This window comes from Solanum stenotomum, chromosome 1, assembly GCF_019186545.1.
Source record: "Solanum stenotomum isolate F172 chromosome 1, ASM1918654v1, whole genome shotgun sequence".
Taxonomy (NCBI): domain Eukaryota; kingdom Viridiplantae; phylum Streptophyta; class Magnoliopsida; order Solanales; family Solanaceae; genus Solanum; species Solanum stenotomum.
Window position 1 is genome coordinate 99,551,900 of NC_064282.1, and position 15,220 is coordinate 99,567,119.

A 15,220-nucleotide genomic window follows, 5' to 3' on the forward strand; every position below is an offset into this window, starting at 1 on the left:
ATGACTGGTTTGTTAATGGTGATAGAAATACCAATTTCTTTCATAGTTTGGTGAAAGGTAGGAGGCAGAAGCTTAAAGTGAATAGAATTCAAAATTCACAAGGTGATTGGCTAAAGGAGGAAGGAGAGATTGCTTCAGAAGCAGTAGATCATTTTCAAAAGCAATTCACGCAAGAAAGAGATGCTACAAGCTTTTCTTTATTATCTCATATTCCTGAGTTGATTAGTGCAGAGGATAATGTTTTGTTGAGTAGGAGTCCTGATAGTGGAGAGGTTAAACGTGCAGTTTTCAAAGCTTAATGGGGATAGTGCTAGTGGCCCGGATGGACTCACTGGTACATTCTACCAAGTCTGCTGGGATATTATTGGGTCAGATATTGTAAGAATGGTGAAAGATTTTTTTGCTGGGAACACTCTTCCAAAGTCTATTACTCATACTAATTTGATTCTCATACCTAAAAAGGATAACATACAAACCTTCTCAGATATGAGACCTGTTAGCCTGAGTAACTTCATAAACAAGATTCTTTCAAGAATTGTACATGATAGACTAGAAGGCATGTTACCAAAGTTGATATCTTCTAATCAATTAGGTTTTGTCAAAGGAAGGAACATTATTGAGAATGTTCTTCTTACACAAGAGGTGATTACAGATATTACCAAAAGAGGAAAACCTGCAAATGTGGTCATTAAGCTAGATATGGCTAAAGCTTATGATAGAGTTTCTTGGTTTTTCTTGATGAAGGTGTTAAAGAAGATGGGTTTTTCTAATAATCTAGTTGATATAATTTGGAGGCTGATCTCTAACAACCATTACTCAATTTTGCTCAATGGGCAATCTTATGGTTTTTTTCATTCTACAAGAGGAGTGAAGCAGGGAGATCCTCTCTCTCCTGCTCTTTTTATTATATCAGCAGAGGTTCTTACTAGGGCTCTCAACTCTCTATTTGATGATCCCCGATATGTTGGATATGGGATGCCAAAGTGGAGTGTTAATCTGAATCATCTCTCTTATGCAGATGACACCATTATCTTTGCTTCTTCTCATTCATATTCTTTGGAAAAAAATTTGGTTACTTTGCAGGAATATGAGAAGCAATCAGGACAGAAGGTGAATAAAGAAAAGAGTTTCTTTTATTTACATCAAAATGTGGCTGCAGGGATCGCTTAGCAAGTTGAGCATAGCACAGGCATGAGGAAGGGAGTATTCCCAATGAAATATTTAGGATGTCCCATCACTCATGGTAGGAAAAGGAAAGAACATTATTCAGAATTGTTGAACAGAGTGAAAGGTAGAATTCAAGCATGGAAAGGAAAGATGCTCTCTTATGGCGGTAAAGAGGTTCTTCTATCTAGTGTTCTTCAAAGCACTCCCATTTATACCTTATCTGCTATAACCCCTCCTATGTGTGTGATTAAGGAACTTCATAGGATTTTTGCTAGATTTTTTTGGAGTAACAAGGAAACAGGAAGGAGCAAGCATTGGTCGGCGTGGAATAAAGTTTGTTTTCCAAAGCAGGAAGGTGGACTTGGTTTCAGATTTATGTTTGATGTCTCTCAGGCCATGTATGATAAGTTGTGGTGGAGGTTTAGGACACAAAATAATTTGTGGTCCAATTTCCTTTGGAATAAATATTGCAAGAAGCAAATTCCGACTCTTGTTGAATGGAAAGGGGGCTCTCAAATCTGGAAACATATGCTAGAGAACAGGGAGATTATCGAGCAGCACTTATGGTGGGAACCAAAGGGGGGTACTTCTACTATATGGTATGACAATTGGTCTACATTGGGACCTCTTCATCTACTTCCTTTAGAGAGTCAAACATGTCATCCTATGAGAGATATTGAAGAATTTCTAACAACTGATGGCTGGGACTTTGAAAATATGAAGAATTATGTTCCAGAGTATGTGGTGAATCATGTCACACTGAATTTGTGTAATGTTAAGCTAAGAGGACAAAGTGATAAACCGTGGTGGACTAAAAGCACTTAGGAATTGTTGAGGCAAAGAGAGGATATCAATGATCATTTTAAACTTTTATGGATGAAAGGATTACCTTTTAAATTCTCCTTTCTTTCTTGGAGAATTTGGCAAGGTAAGGTTCCTGTAGCTGTTGTCATGCATTCTTGGAATCATAATATTTCTCAATTGTGCAAATGTTGTTCTATACCGGAGAGAGAAACAATTGAGCATTTATTTCTAAAAGGTGAAATTGCATCTATTGTATGGAACTATTTTGGTAGAGCAGCAGGCCTGACTGGCTCATTTGTTCAACTGAAGCAGTCAGTGAAGAAATGGTGGGGTGCAAGTGGAAATGCAAGATTAAATGTGGTATTTCAAGCTGTTCCTATTGTGATTCTATGGTTTCTATGGAAAAGGAGAAATACTATCCTTCATGGAGGTTCTTATTCAGTTGGTAAAGTTAAATGGGAGATCACTGACACTATTTTGAAATTACTCAAAGAGAGATTTAATTGGGACTTCGATTCCAATAATTGGCCATTGTTAATAGCATCTGTAGAGGGATACAAAGCTAACCACATCAGTAAGAGTGTTAGATGGTTCCCTCCTCCTACTGGTTGGCTAAAATGCAACACGGATGGGGCTTCTAAAGGGAATCCTGGGCCTAGCTCTGCAGCGTTTTGCATTAGAGATCAGAATGGGAATTTTCTGGCTGCTAAAGGAGTTAAAATGATTGATTCTACTAATTTAGTGGCAGAAGCAAGAGCTATTAGAGAGGGATTGATGTTCTATAAAGAGAATAGATTGACTAACGTACTGGTAGAGACAGACTCTCTAGCAATGGTTAATATCATAGAAGGGAGGTGGGAGATTCCTTGGAGTTTGAGTTTGGAGGTAAACACTATCAATGAGCTAATGAGGATTGTCTCAGCAAGAGTACAACATTCCCTCCGGGAAAGAAATACTCTTGCTGATTTTTTAACTAACTTGGTTTTTATTTTTGCAGGTGGCTTTCAATATAATCAATTTCAGGAACTTCCAAGTGAAGTCAAAAGAATCATTAACCTAGACAAAGTTGGCACTCCTCATATAAGAAGAATCTTCACAGATTAACTAGAAATTCATCAAACTCTTAATTATATGAAAGGAAGGTGAAAGTAAACAGTAGTCACTTCTCTAGAAGGCAAATAACAAAGTCTAAAGAAATTTCACATGGTTATAGCATCATGCACCTGGTGAGAGCTTTGGGGTGTCCTTTTGATGCTAAATCAAGACTTGGTTGAGTAATTCTAGTAAGTTGCTACTGTCTTGAAGAGGATCCTTCTTCACTTGTATCAAATGTACATAATATATTAGATCTCAATTTAGAGATTTTGGCCTATAATTTAGTTTTTAGATGGTGGTATTAATCTCCTTAGAGATTCAACCCATTAGAAGCTAGATAAAGGGCAAAATCTAGATCTTGAGAATCTAAGTTCTGGTTTTTAGTAATGGAGGAGAGAGCTTTGGTTCTTACACATTGTAAAGGTTATAGTTGGAAATTGAGAGGCTATAGGGGTCACTTACTGTGTTTTGATGACTTTGACATGCTTTTTCCAAGCTCGATAATGGATTTTCCTCTTCACTAATGTATGATGAAGTCGAACAAGAGGTCAACTACAACAACAAAGAAACAAGCTTATCAATGGAAAAAAGACGAAGTGGAAAGGTTTCACCTATTTTTTCGTCTATGATTGGAGCAGTTCCACCTCTTGAAGAACAAGCTTTCGGATGGATTAGAGGTGAAATGGTTGATTGATAGGTGGAGATGTGGATGAAGTTTTGAAGAGGACAACTATTCACTTTCCTCTTTCCACTTTTAGTTCTGTCCAGATTTTAATTATTTTCCTTTCTAATTTCTCTTCATTTGTTTGTTTATTGTTTTCTTTATTTCATTCCTTATTGATTGGGCCTGATCATTTGATGTATATTGCTTTTATTTTGATTAATAAAATCTGGCCCTTTGGCCTTTTAGTTAAAAAAAAAAAAAAAAAAGATATAATATATCATAGAATAAGTTGGCGCACATACAAACAGACTTAGATGCTACAATTATATAAAAAAAAATTAATAATTTTATTATCTTGATTTGCTAAAGTGAACAAGTATAAAAGAAATATTATTTAACTAAAGTATAACATCATGACTAAAATATGACGTCCACAATTTTAATATTTATTTAAATTAGAAAATGTAATAATTTATTTTTAAAAAAGCGAAATGTGTTGTATAAATTAAGATAGAAAGAGCAAAGCAAGATAAAGAGAAGATTATGTTTCACGTATTTGGATTTGATATCCAAATTCAAAGATAATGTTGTTAATGTGAGTCATAATACATAAACGTACCTTTTAACTTGGTTTCACTTAGATTCACATGATTGTATTATGTCATGTAGGGCACATATTATGTCAGGTTGGACATGTGTGTCTACTTGTTCAATTCTATACAAGTTTAAGTGTCTGCTTGTGCACAAACAAAATTGAAAGGTGTAAATATCAGCTGAAACTAAATTAAAAGACGTGTTTATGTATTATTACACCTTAATGTTATCAAAGCCATAGTTTCCCTGATAGTTTCTAAATTCTAATACTGATAGAGAGGTTGATGTTGTTTAGCAGCAGCAATGGTCTACACATTCCAAAGGTAATGCATTCTTTCTGATGAATGTATATATCTATCAGATTCACTAAACTACGTCTCAGTCCTAAACAAGTCGAAACATGACTATTTCACTAACTTACTTCCTTGAATTTGAAGAAAAGGAAATCGAAATACACAGACAGGAAAGATCACGAACTTTTGCAAATTTGCTTGAGTATATATACCTTATGGTACTCTCCATCAGCTAATCGTTACGTCTGCAATGCACAAACCAATTGTAATTAGCACCTTTTATAGTATAAATAAGTGAAAATGATGAATATAAAAATCATTTTCAGATTTCGAACGAATCTAGCTAATCAAAAATCTTTATGCTTTTAAAAAAAGTGTATACCTTTTTGATTAATGTTTACTCAAGTATAGATAGAGTTCACACGAATAATGAGGTCATCATTTCCAAAGCTTTGTTGTTCCTCTTGTATTTGCTCTGCTGAAACAAGAACAGAACGCTTACATTCGTGTAGTTCAATCAGCTGTAGTGACTGAATCTCCGCAAAGTCGAAAGGAATTTGTTCCAAGTACCGGCAATCTGTTAGGACTAAGTGCTCAAGGCTTGGAAAATGATAACTTGTTGCTTCCCATTGCTTCAGACTCATGCGCTCAAGAAGTAAAAACTTTAGCTTCAAGAATCCATCTTCGTCTTCATTGCTTAGTTTCCAAATTAGTCCGCGAAAGGAATGATCTTTAAGTTTGAGCACCTCAAGATTAGGTAATTTTCTGAGAATGTTCATGTCTTCCCATTGTAGGTTTGTTCTGCACAATGTTAACTTCTTAAGGTTTGGTGGGAAATTGTCACAATGTGGAATGTGTACCCAAGAAAGGTCCTCCCAACCTTTGCTACACCACTGAAAAATTAGCAGATAATTCTCGCTGAACTCAACTTTGAGCTTCTCAAGCTGAGTTAAATGTACAAGATTATCAAGACAATAACACTTCCTAATAGGGCCTGAATCATCAACAATTAATATTCCCAACTTCTTCAAATTTGGAATTCTTAGAAACACCTCATCGTTACAAGAAGAGGGCATCAATCCAGTTAATGTTTGTAAGTGATACTCCCTCTCAGCAATTAGTGATGTAGGTGGGGGTATGAAAAGAATCAAATTTTTTGTATGGATATGTCTTAGTTGAGGCATATTCACAACTTCCCATGGTAGGGACAGGGTTGTCAAATGTAAACTATATGGATCTAAATCCTGAATAACTAAGTTCTGTATATTCCGTAGCTTGCATAGTGATTGCACAAGACCATCGTAGAGCGGACAAGCAAGATACCTCAAATGAACAAGTTCTGATATGGACCGACTACAGGAGGGAAAACATGTAAAGCAAACATCTAATATCCTAAGTAATCTAAAGCTTGATCGTGGGGGGAGACAATAATTGTATGGATATTTGAAGAAAACAGAACGTGTGAGTGGCATAAGTTTAGGAATATCATTGTATCCATTACTATTGAAATCACCTATACGACGTAGACAATTAATGTTTTCTAGAAGATCATTATGGTCATACCTTGTTTTGAAGTGTATAAAATTCTCATATTGGGCTTCTCTCAAACACATATCTTGAACGAGATCATGCATCTTACAAGTCTTGATTTTTCCTAGGGAAGTATGCTTCCCCACCAAAACCAAACTTCTATCAACTAACTCCCTCAAATTTTCCTCTGCCACATCTTCTAGATTTTTATGATTGACTTTCTTGACGAAGCCCTCAGAAATCCATAACTTTATTAACTTCCAGACCGGAATCTCACGAGTTTCTGCAAAAACTCCCATATAAAGGAAGCATGTTTTCAAGTACTGAGGCAAGTGGTTGTAGCTCAAAGAAAGTATGTTCAAACAATCCATAGTGTCACTGGTCATAAGTGATCCTACCTTTTCTGCAACATTTTCCCAAGAACTTTTTTCCTTGCTTACCTTGGAAAGTAGTCCACCAATTGCAACAATTGCAAGTGGCAACCCTTGACACTGATGGCCAATGTATCTCCCAATTTTCTCCAATTCCGGAGGGTAACTACCGTTCCCAAAGACCTTATCGCGTAAAAGAGTCCAGCTTTCCTCCTCACTCAGAAAGCGCATCTGGTGAAGGGAATTGCCAGAGCAAGCACAAGATGCAACATCTACAAGCCTTGTGGTCAACAAGATTCGACTTCCATTATGATCATCCGGAAATGATCTCTTCACATGCTTCCAAGCCTCGATGGACCACATATCATCTAGGATAATAAGATACTTCCTCCCTTTTAAACTTTGATAAACTCTTTCAGCCAATTGTTCATTAGTACTGTTTCTTTCTACTTCATCGTTGACTGTGCCAATGGAGCGAAGAATACCAAGAAAAATTTCTGTAGTGTCAAATTCTTGAGATACATTTGTCCATGCTCGAACATAAAAATGGTATGCAATCGCAGAATCATCATAAACTCTTCTAGCCAGTGTGGTCTTGCCTATACCACCCATCCCTATAATAGGGACAACTTCGAGTCTTGATGATTGCACGATGAGTCGATCTTTTATCCTTAGCAAGTCTTCATCCAGTCCAATGATTACATCTTTTTGATCCAAAGGGATCTGAGATGAAGTATCTCTTGAATGAGAGATTTTGCTGTTGAACTTGTTGACCAATTTCTTTTTCATAACCTCTTTTTCTTTTTCATAACCTCTTTGTACTAAAACATGTCTGTCAGATACATATGAGTCAATAGTATCTTCCACTCCATTAGCAGCTTCTTGGATCATCCTTTCGAGATGCTTCATCTTTACATCTTCATGGAAAATATTAGTAAATTCCTCAAGAAAGGTTTTAAGGAAGGTGTACTTCTCACTGAGGACTTCAGTTTGCTTTTTTCTGTAAAGAATACAAGTTTGAGATAGACTATCCAGGGTTTGCAGAAGTGAAGTCACAGCAGCATACGCCGCCATATCGCTGTTTGTTAGTTTCTTACTAAACAGGACAGTAGGAGGAAGTTCTGAGTTGTTGATTTAGATTCTCAAAACCAATTCTTTATGAAAGAAGAAGGCAGTGTAATGGATGGGAATGCAAGACTTGTTAGGCTATGTAAAGAGAGGTCTTCTCTTTGTGTCTGTTTCTCTCCAAGAGAATAGTGGTGGGGTTGGTGGAAGGGTAGAAGTGAGAATTCTTGTTTTGCTCATTGAATCATTTGTCAGATTGAGACTCAAATTGTATTTAAAGACTTGTACCAAAAAGCAAGTTGGAATAGTTTGTCAGAGACCCAAAGTCATACAACTTGCCCAAACTACATTCATACTAGAGAGACACTTTTCGGACATATCTTCGAAAAATAACTATAGTCAGGTAATTTCAAAATCTACAAGTTTTACTCCGGATATGACCTTAGATAGGAAGGAGTGAAAGTTGAGGATTAGATTAGAAGGTTAGTAGGTAGCCAAGTATTGTTGCACTTTGTTTCTTTTTCTTCGATGTGCATTACTACTTGTTGCTTCATTCGATTTGTATCTTGCTGTCATATTTTCTCGCTACCATGCTTCAAATTCTTTTCTTTATTGTTGAGTCGAGGGTCTATCAGATAAGGCAGTGTAATGGATGGGAATGCAAGACTTGTTAGGCTATCTAAAGAGAAGTCTTCTCTTTGTGTCTGTTTCTCTATAAGAGAGTTGTGGTGGGGTTGGTGGATGGTTAGAATAGAGAATTCTGAATTATTTTGATTGAAGTCAATGGTATTTAAGACTTATACCAAAAGGCAAGTTGGAATAGTTTGTTAAAATGAGGCCCAAAGTCATACAACTTCCCCAAACTACATTCATACTGTAATGAGCTACTTTTTGTCATATCTTTGAAAAATAACTATGGTTAGGTAATGTCACTTTCTTTGTCGAAAAAAATTGAAATGTCACTTTCTAAAATGATTATTCAACTAATAGTTATTATTTTTATCAGTTCACTTTCTTTGTCGAAAAAATTGGAATCAAGAAGAAGGTTGACTTTTTGAAATAATAACTAAGCACAAACAAGATCAACATTTATGTACTAACCCACAACAACAACAATAACAATAACAAAAATGGGGGAAAATAAGTTACTCTTGCAATCAAGAACCTCATAACTCTGCAAAAAAAGAAAATGATTATCAGTAAAAAGATTTGAACTTTAAACTGAAAGAAGAAAAAGGGGTAATTTTTTTTTTTTAAAAAAAAAACAATCAAAACTGATTATCAGTACAAAGATTTGAACTTTACACTGAAAGAGGAAAAAGGAGTAATTTTTTTTTTTAAAAAAAACAATCAAAACTGATTATCAGTACAAAGATTTGAAATTTACACTAAAAGAGGAAAAGGGGACTCAATTTTTTCTTACATCAGTGGAAGATCCAAGCTTTTCAACTAATTTCCTCATTTGGGTCAGTGCAATTTCTTCATTTTTGCCATTTTTAAAGAGGTTATTTTGGAGGGGAAGGTAAGACAAATTTAACATTGATTTTATGTGTGAAGTTGAAAGTTCAATATTTTTGTGGAAAGAAATACAAAAAGAAAAAAAGTTAGAAAATTACATTTGGGCTCCACATTTTTTAACATCATGTTACTATTCTCTTCTGCTTTATTTTTAGCATGACTTCTTCCTACCATATTTTCTTTCTAAGCGTTACTTGAGCCGAGAGTCTACTTAAAATAGTGTATCTACCTTCATAAGGTTGCGTACATTTTAACCTCCGAGATCCTACTTGCGGAATTGCACCTGGTATGGTGCCAACTTTTTGAACTCATCTGATTTAAACTAGGGGAAATGCATAATTACCTCCCTAGCCTATGCCCAAAATTTCTGAGACACACCTAACCTTTTACTAAGGTCCTATTACCCCCGAACTTATTTTATATATAATTTTCTACTCCTTTTCGGCCTACGTGACACTATCCTTGAAAAAATTGTCAACACGCGCTGGACCCACAAGATAGTGCCACGTAGGCCGAAAAGGGTAGAAGATTATATATAAAAAAAGTTCGGAAGAATAATAGAACCTTGATAAAAGTTAGGTGTGTCTCAAGAATTTTAAGCATAGACCGGGGGTACTTATGCATTTTCCCTTTAAACTATTCCAACTTGCTGGATGACTGCAAAAGTATATTGAATATCATTTCTCAGTCTAACTATATTGTGTTGTTTATTCCAACTTGAATATTAAAAAAACATGTTTGTACCCTTCATTTCTTTCTAAAGAAAATGCATAGTGAATTGACTTTAATTTGGGCACAATTAATACACATTGTTTTCAATATCCTTTTCTTGAGCATATGCACATGGGTAAATTTATAAAAAATTCATTGACTTTTGAAATTTCATTTGTATCACATAAATCAGGACAAAGCGAGTAATATATATGAAAATTACATAAAACGTACTATAATTCACAATAATTAGCAACTCAAAATATCTATATTTCTCGCAATTTATGCGGTATAGATGAAATTTTGAAAGTTAACAAAAACTTTTTATATGTTTTCAAATATTTTAAGCTATTAATTATTATGATTTATAATACTTTTTACATAAAAAATTTATTTATATAAAGTATAAAAGAAAAAATTTAAAAAAAGGAAACATAAATGTCAGCAGGAGTCCAATCTATGTTAATTTCTATGTTTTAATTATTGTAATACCGATTGAATTTAGAGAGCCAACTAAATTTTTTTAAAGGATTTTTTTTATAAATTTTAAGTTGTTAATTATTATAATTTATAATATTTTTATTAATTTTAAACCAATATATGTTTTTCTCTGTCTCAATTACATGAGACATATGGAATTTGGAGAGTCAACTAAAATTTTAAAATATGTTAAGTTGTTAATTATTATACCTTATAATACTATTACATGATTTTCAAATAAAATATGTAATTTTTTCATTTCAATTTATATGTCATTGATATAATTACATATATTAAGTAATGAAGAATTAATGTGTAAATTATGTGACACCTATGAATTTTGGAGTGTAAATAAAATTAGTTATATGATTTAAAAAAATTAAAGCGGTTAATTATTACAATTTATAATACTTTTTATATAATTTTTAAATGATATATATATATATATATATATATATATCTTTATGATATTGATATTAGTATTATAATAAATTAAATTTTATTATTTTTAAATTTATGATCTCAATTGTCAGCCTATGCCACATTATAAAATGTTCCAAAGTAGATATCAGATTTACAAAAATGTCGATGCCAGCTAAAGTAATAAAATAACATCTAAGGGCATGAACCTATATATATATATATAAAGCTGAATATAGACAATTTGATGTGGCATCTCTCTATGACCAGTATTTCTATTCATCTTTTTTCTCCTTTTTTTGACATTTTATCTTTGTTTTGTATTTTTTATTTGTATTTTAAAAAAAAAGTATTTATGTCATACCCGATTAATTATGCCCTTTATAACATCCATTACACTAATATAGATTTAAGTAAATGAAAATGGAAGATGAAAAGATAAAAACTATTCATTTTTTATAACTGTTTATAATTATTTAGCCTATAAAATAAAAAAAAAATAGTTGAGCATTTGTAACAAATAAGAACAAATTTCTTCACTTTGGCTCTTCTTCTTCTGACGATAATGATCAATATATGGTATCAACTTTTGTCGCTAAGATGTCCATCAAATTTCTAGGTCATGTGACTTTTTTAACAAAAGAGAAAGAGAGAATATCTCATTATTCTTGTGAAGACATTGATGTAAAGAAAGAGATTATGTAACAAAAAATTCTTTTCAAAATAAAAGACTTTTTGAAAAAATGTTTATTCCTCCTACAAGGAGAGAAAATTCATTGTGGTTGAGAAATTTATAAGAAGCCTGATTAGTGTTTCAAAGGGTAAGAAAAATTATTTGGAGAAAAAATCATTCTATTTATGGAATTCGTATCAAATTAGGAGGAGAACAAGCAAAAATTTATTTTGTGATTTGAAAAGAGAGAAAATTAGATATTATTTCTTTCAACCTCATTATTCTTCTAATTTCTTTCTTCTTTTATTTTGTCTTGATTTTTTGTATCTTTAATTAAAGTTTTTTTTTCTTATTTATCTTTAATTAAAGTTTATATATATTTTCTTAAAAAAGAATTTAAAAAGATGATCATATTTAGTTCCTTTCCTCATCAATGCTATTAATCTCATAATTAGTGTTATTTATATTATTTTCTTAATTACTTTTTTTTCTTTCATTTAATTATTTATTTGAAGAAATTAGTTATTATAACTTTATAAGAATTACACATGTATTTTTACATAATTGATTTGTTATTTTTAAAATTTTTGGATCATTCTTCATCTTAAAGTTTCTATCTATATGTAATAATAAAGCTAAAATAGAAAATGTGGGGTGACACCTTCTTAGCAATAGATACTTATTTATTCTGATCAATGTTTCTGACATTTTTTGTTATTTTTTCCTTAAAATAATTGTTGCCTCGATTTTTAGTTTTAGTTTTATTTTTTTAGCATTTTCTAATTTTAAAAGACTGAAAAATTTATATTGAAAATTTACAAAATATAAAAAATGATTTATTTAACTCCTATCATCATCAATATTATTATTAATTTGTTTTACTTCTTTTCTTAATCTTCATTTCATCATTAATGTAATTTATATCATTTTCTTAGATATATATATATATATATGTATATATATATTTGTGACATTTCTTAGAAGTTAGGATTACTATTTATTTAATTTTTAAAATTTTTGAATTCTTTTGTCATACTAAATACAACATGTTTTATTATAATTACATTTAATATATTAATCAATATGTTGTACGAATGAAAAGAAAATTATCATTTCACAAAAACAAAGGTTAAAATATAATTTATTATGATTAAGGAAAGATAAAATTATTATTCCAATATCCATAACCATATATAATACATTAAAAATTAATTGAAAAGCTGTAAATGGAAAAGGAATCACCATTTAAGGAATCATTATTTTTAAATTTTTGGATCATTTCTTCTTCTAAAAGTTTCTATCCATACGTAACAATAAAGTTAAAATAGAAAATGTAGTGACACCATTCTTACTAATAGATAGTTATTTATTTTTATCAATTTTTTTTGACAATTTTGGTTATATTTTTCTTTAAAATAATTATTGCCTCGATTTTTTTTTAACATTTATTTTTAATTTTAAAAGATTGGAAATTTTATGTTAAAAATTTTAATAATAGAAAAAATGATTTATTTAACTTTTATCATCATCAATACTACTAATTTTTTTGACGTTTTTTCTTAATCTTCATCTCATCATTAATGTTATTTATATAATTTTCTTAAATCACTTATTTTTTCTTTTTTAACTCTTTTATATATATAAAGTTGGATATGTAAATGATGATGTGACATTTCTTAGAAGCTAAGATTACTATTTATCTAATTTCTCCAATTTTTGAGTTCTTTTGTCATACTAAATACAATATGTTTTATTATAATTACATTCAATATAGTAAACAATATGTTCTAGGAATTAAAACAAAATTATCATTTCAGAAAAATAAATGTTAAATTATAATTTTATTATGATTAAGGAAAGATAAAGATATTATTTCAATATCCCATAACCACATTCAATACATTAGAAATTAATTGGATATAACTGTAAATGGAAAATGAATCACCATTTAAGGAAAATAAATGTTTGCAATACCATAATAATTAAGGAGAGAGTAAGATATTATTTTAATATCCTAATTCGGAACTTTTAATCTACTACTCAATTAAAAAGAAAATGCATTTAATAACATTAAAAAGTTATTAGTTTAATATTTTTTCTCATTGTACTAATTCAATTCAATCAAACTTAATTTTAAAGATAAAATAACAGCTTCATTTTAATTGTTATCAATATATTTCAAAAAATTATCGTGAAAAGGCTTTTCTTGCACCTTATTTTAATTTTCATATACTATTATTATTTTTTCTGTCATTTTTCAATGATTTTTTATTTCGATTTAAAATTTAATGTTTATTCTTAAAACTCTGATGGTACAAATTAAGGTGGAGTAGAATATAATAAATGATGATTCTTCTACTAAATAAGAAGATATAACGAAATTGAAAGGGTGAATATTTTTTTTTAAATGGATAGGAAATTCTATTAAGGTATCATTACGTCATTATTCAATATATTTTTAATATAATTTCATTTGCTGATGCATTTGTTTAGTACTCCCTCTGTCCCTAATTACTTGTTCACTTTTCCTTTTATAGTTGTCCCTAATTACTTGTCATTTTTGACAAATGAAGAAAGAAAATATTTTTTACCTATTATACCCTCAATTAAATGACTAATTACTTTGGAAATTGCAGAACTTTTCATCTACTTCATAATTAATAGGGGTAAAATGATAAACTCACTATGTCATTAATTGATTTCTTAATAAATGTGTCAATTTAAAAGTGGACAAGTAATTAGGGACAGAGGGAGTATTACAGTGTTACATTATACGCGTCCAAGATGTTTGATCATATATGTGAAAACTACTAACACAATTTTTCTGGGCTTTTTTAGAACGTAAATATTCTGTCCCATATTAGTCAGCAACTCAAAAGGTATGTTATTACAACATAATCCTGATTAAAATTATTAAATTTGATAATCTATTTTTTCGAATGTTTTAGTCACTAACTGACCGTACAGTATCCTTTTTGTCTTATATAATGATATTTGATTGATCATAAATTTTTTTTAAAAAAAAAATTTCCAAAGTACAAATATTTATCCTATGTTTCACAATCCACATGAAGGTTTTGAACATGCATGAAGATTAAAATAGTTAATGTTTGATATAAATTTAAATATGAATTATAATAAATTTTTTGTATAATGCACAATATTTTAAAACATTCTTTTTACAAAATTATGGTTGAAGAAGAATATTTTTTACTCCCCGAATGGTAATGTCACTACATAAATTAGAACAAATTAAATAATGTATTAAAATTTGTGATAAACTTAACTATATATGGCAATTGATATTAGTATAGCATAAGAACAAGTTATTAAGAATAAAATGAAAATTCAAAATGAAGAATTTCCCAAAAAAAAAGGACTAAAAATAAAGCATGAGATAAATGGAAAAAAAATTAATGTCTCTTGCTTTCCTTTTTAGTTTTATAAAAAAAGAATGATACCAATCTTCATATTATTAAAACAAATAATAATATTACGATTAAACAACATAGTAAATATAAAATTAATCAAAAATATTTAATTTAAATGATCGCGCGAAGTGCGGCCAAGTTCTCTAATTTAAAACAAAAAAGTAAAATTTAAATGGGTCTACTATAGAATTCCTAGAAATCAAACTTGAAAAATTATGTTAAAAATGGAAAATAAAAAGTGAAATAAATTTAATTGAGAGTTATCCTTCGTCTGTCCCATTTTATGTGACACTTTTTATTTTCGAGAATCAAATAGTTTAAGTTTGACCATAAATTTGCGTATGATATCTTCAATTTTTTTTTAAAATTTGGAGAAATTAGATAAATAGTAATCTTAGTTTCTA

At 30.5% G+C, this 15,220-nt stretch overlaps 1 protein-coding gene across 3 annotated transcripts in view; it reads right to left on the reverse strand.

The window, feature by feature from the left end:
- Positions 1–15,220, reverse strand: part of LOC125877426 (putative late blight resistance protein homolog R1B-12) — a 67,216-nt gene that overhangs the window by 28,322 nt on the left and 23,674 nt on the right. For 2 of the 3 annotated variants that reach the window (XM_049558725.1, XM_049558728.1), the window contains 2 exons: positions 6,181–6,545; positions 5,000–5,418 (listed from right to left, as the gene is read on the reverse strand). In XM_049558725.1, coding sequence (XP_049414682.1) covers positions 5,019–5,418; positions 6,181–6,545 — 765 coding nt within the window. In that variant the 3' untranslated portion in view covers positions 5,000–5,018. The remainder of the gene's footprint in view (positions 1–4,999; positions 5,419–6,180; positions 6,546–15,220) is intronic. The other variant, XM_049558722.1, reaches the window with a different exon arrangement.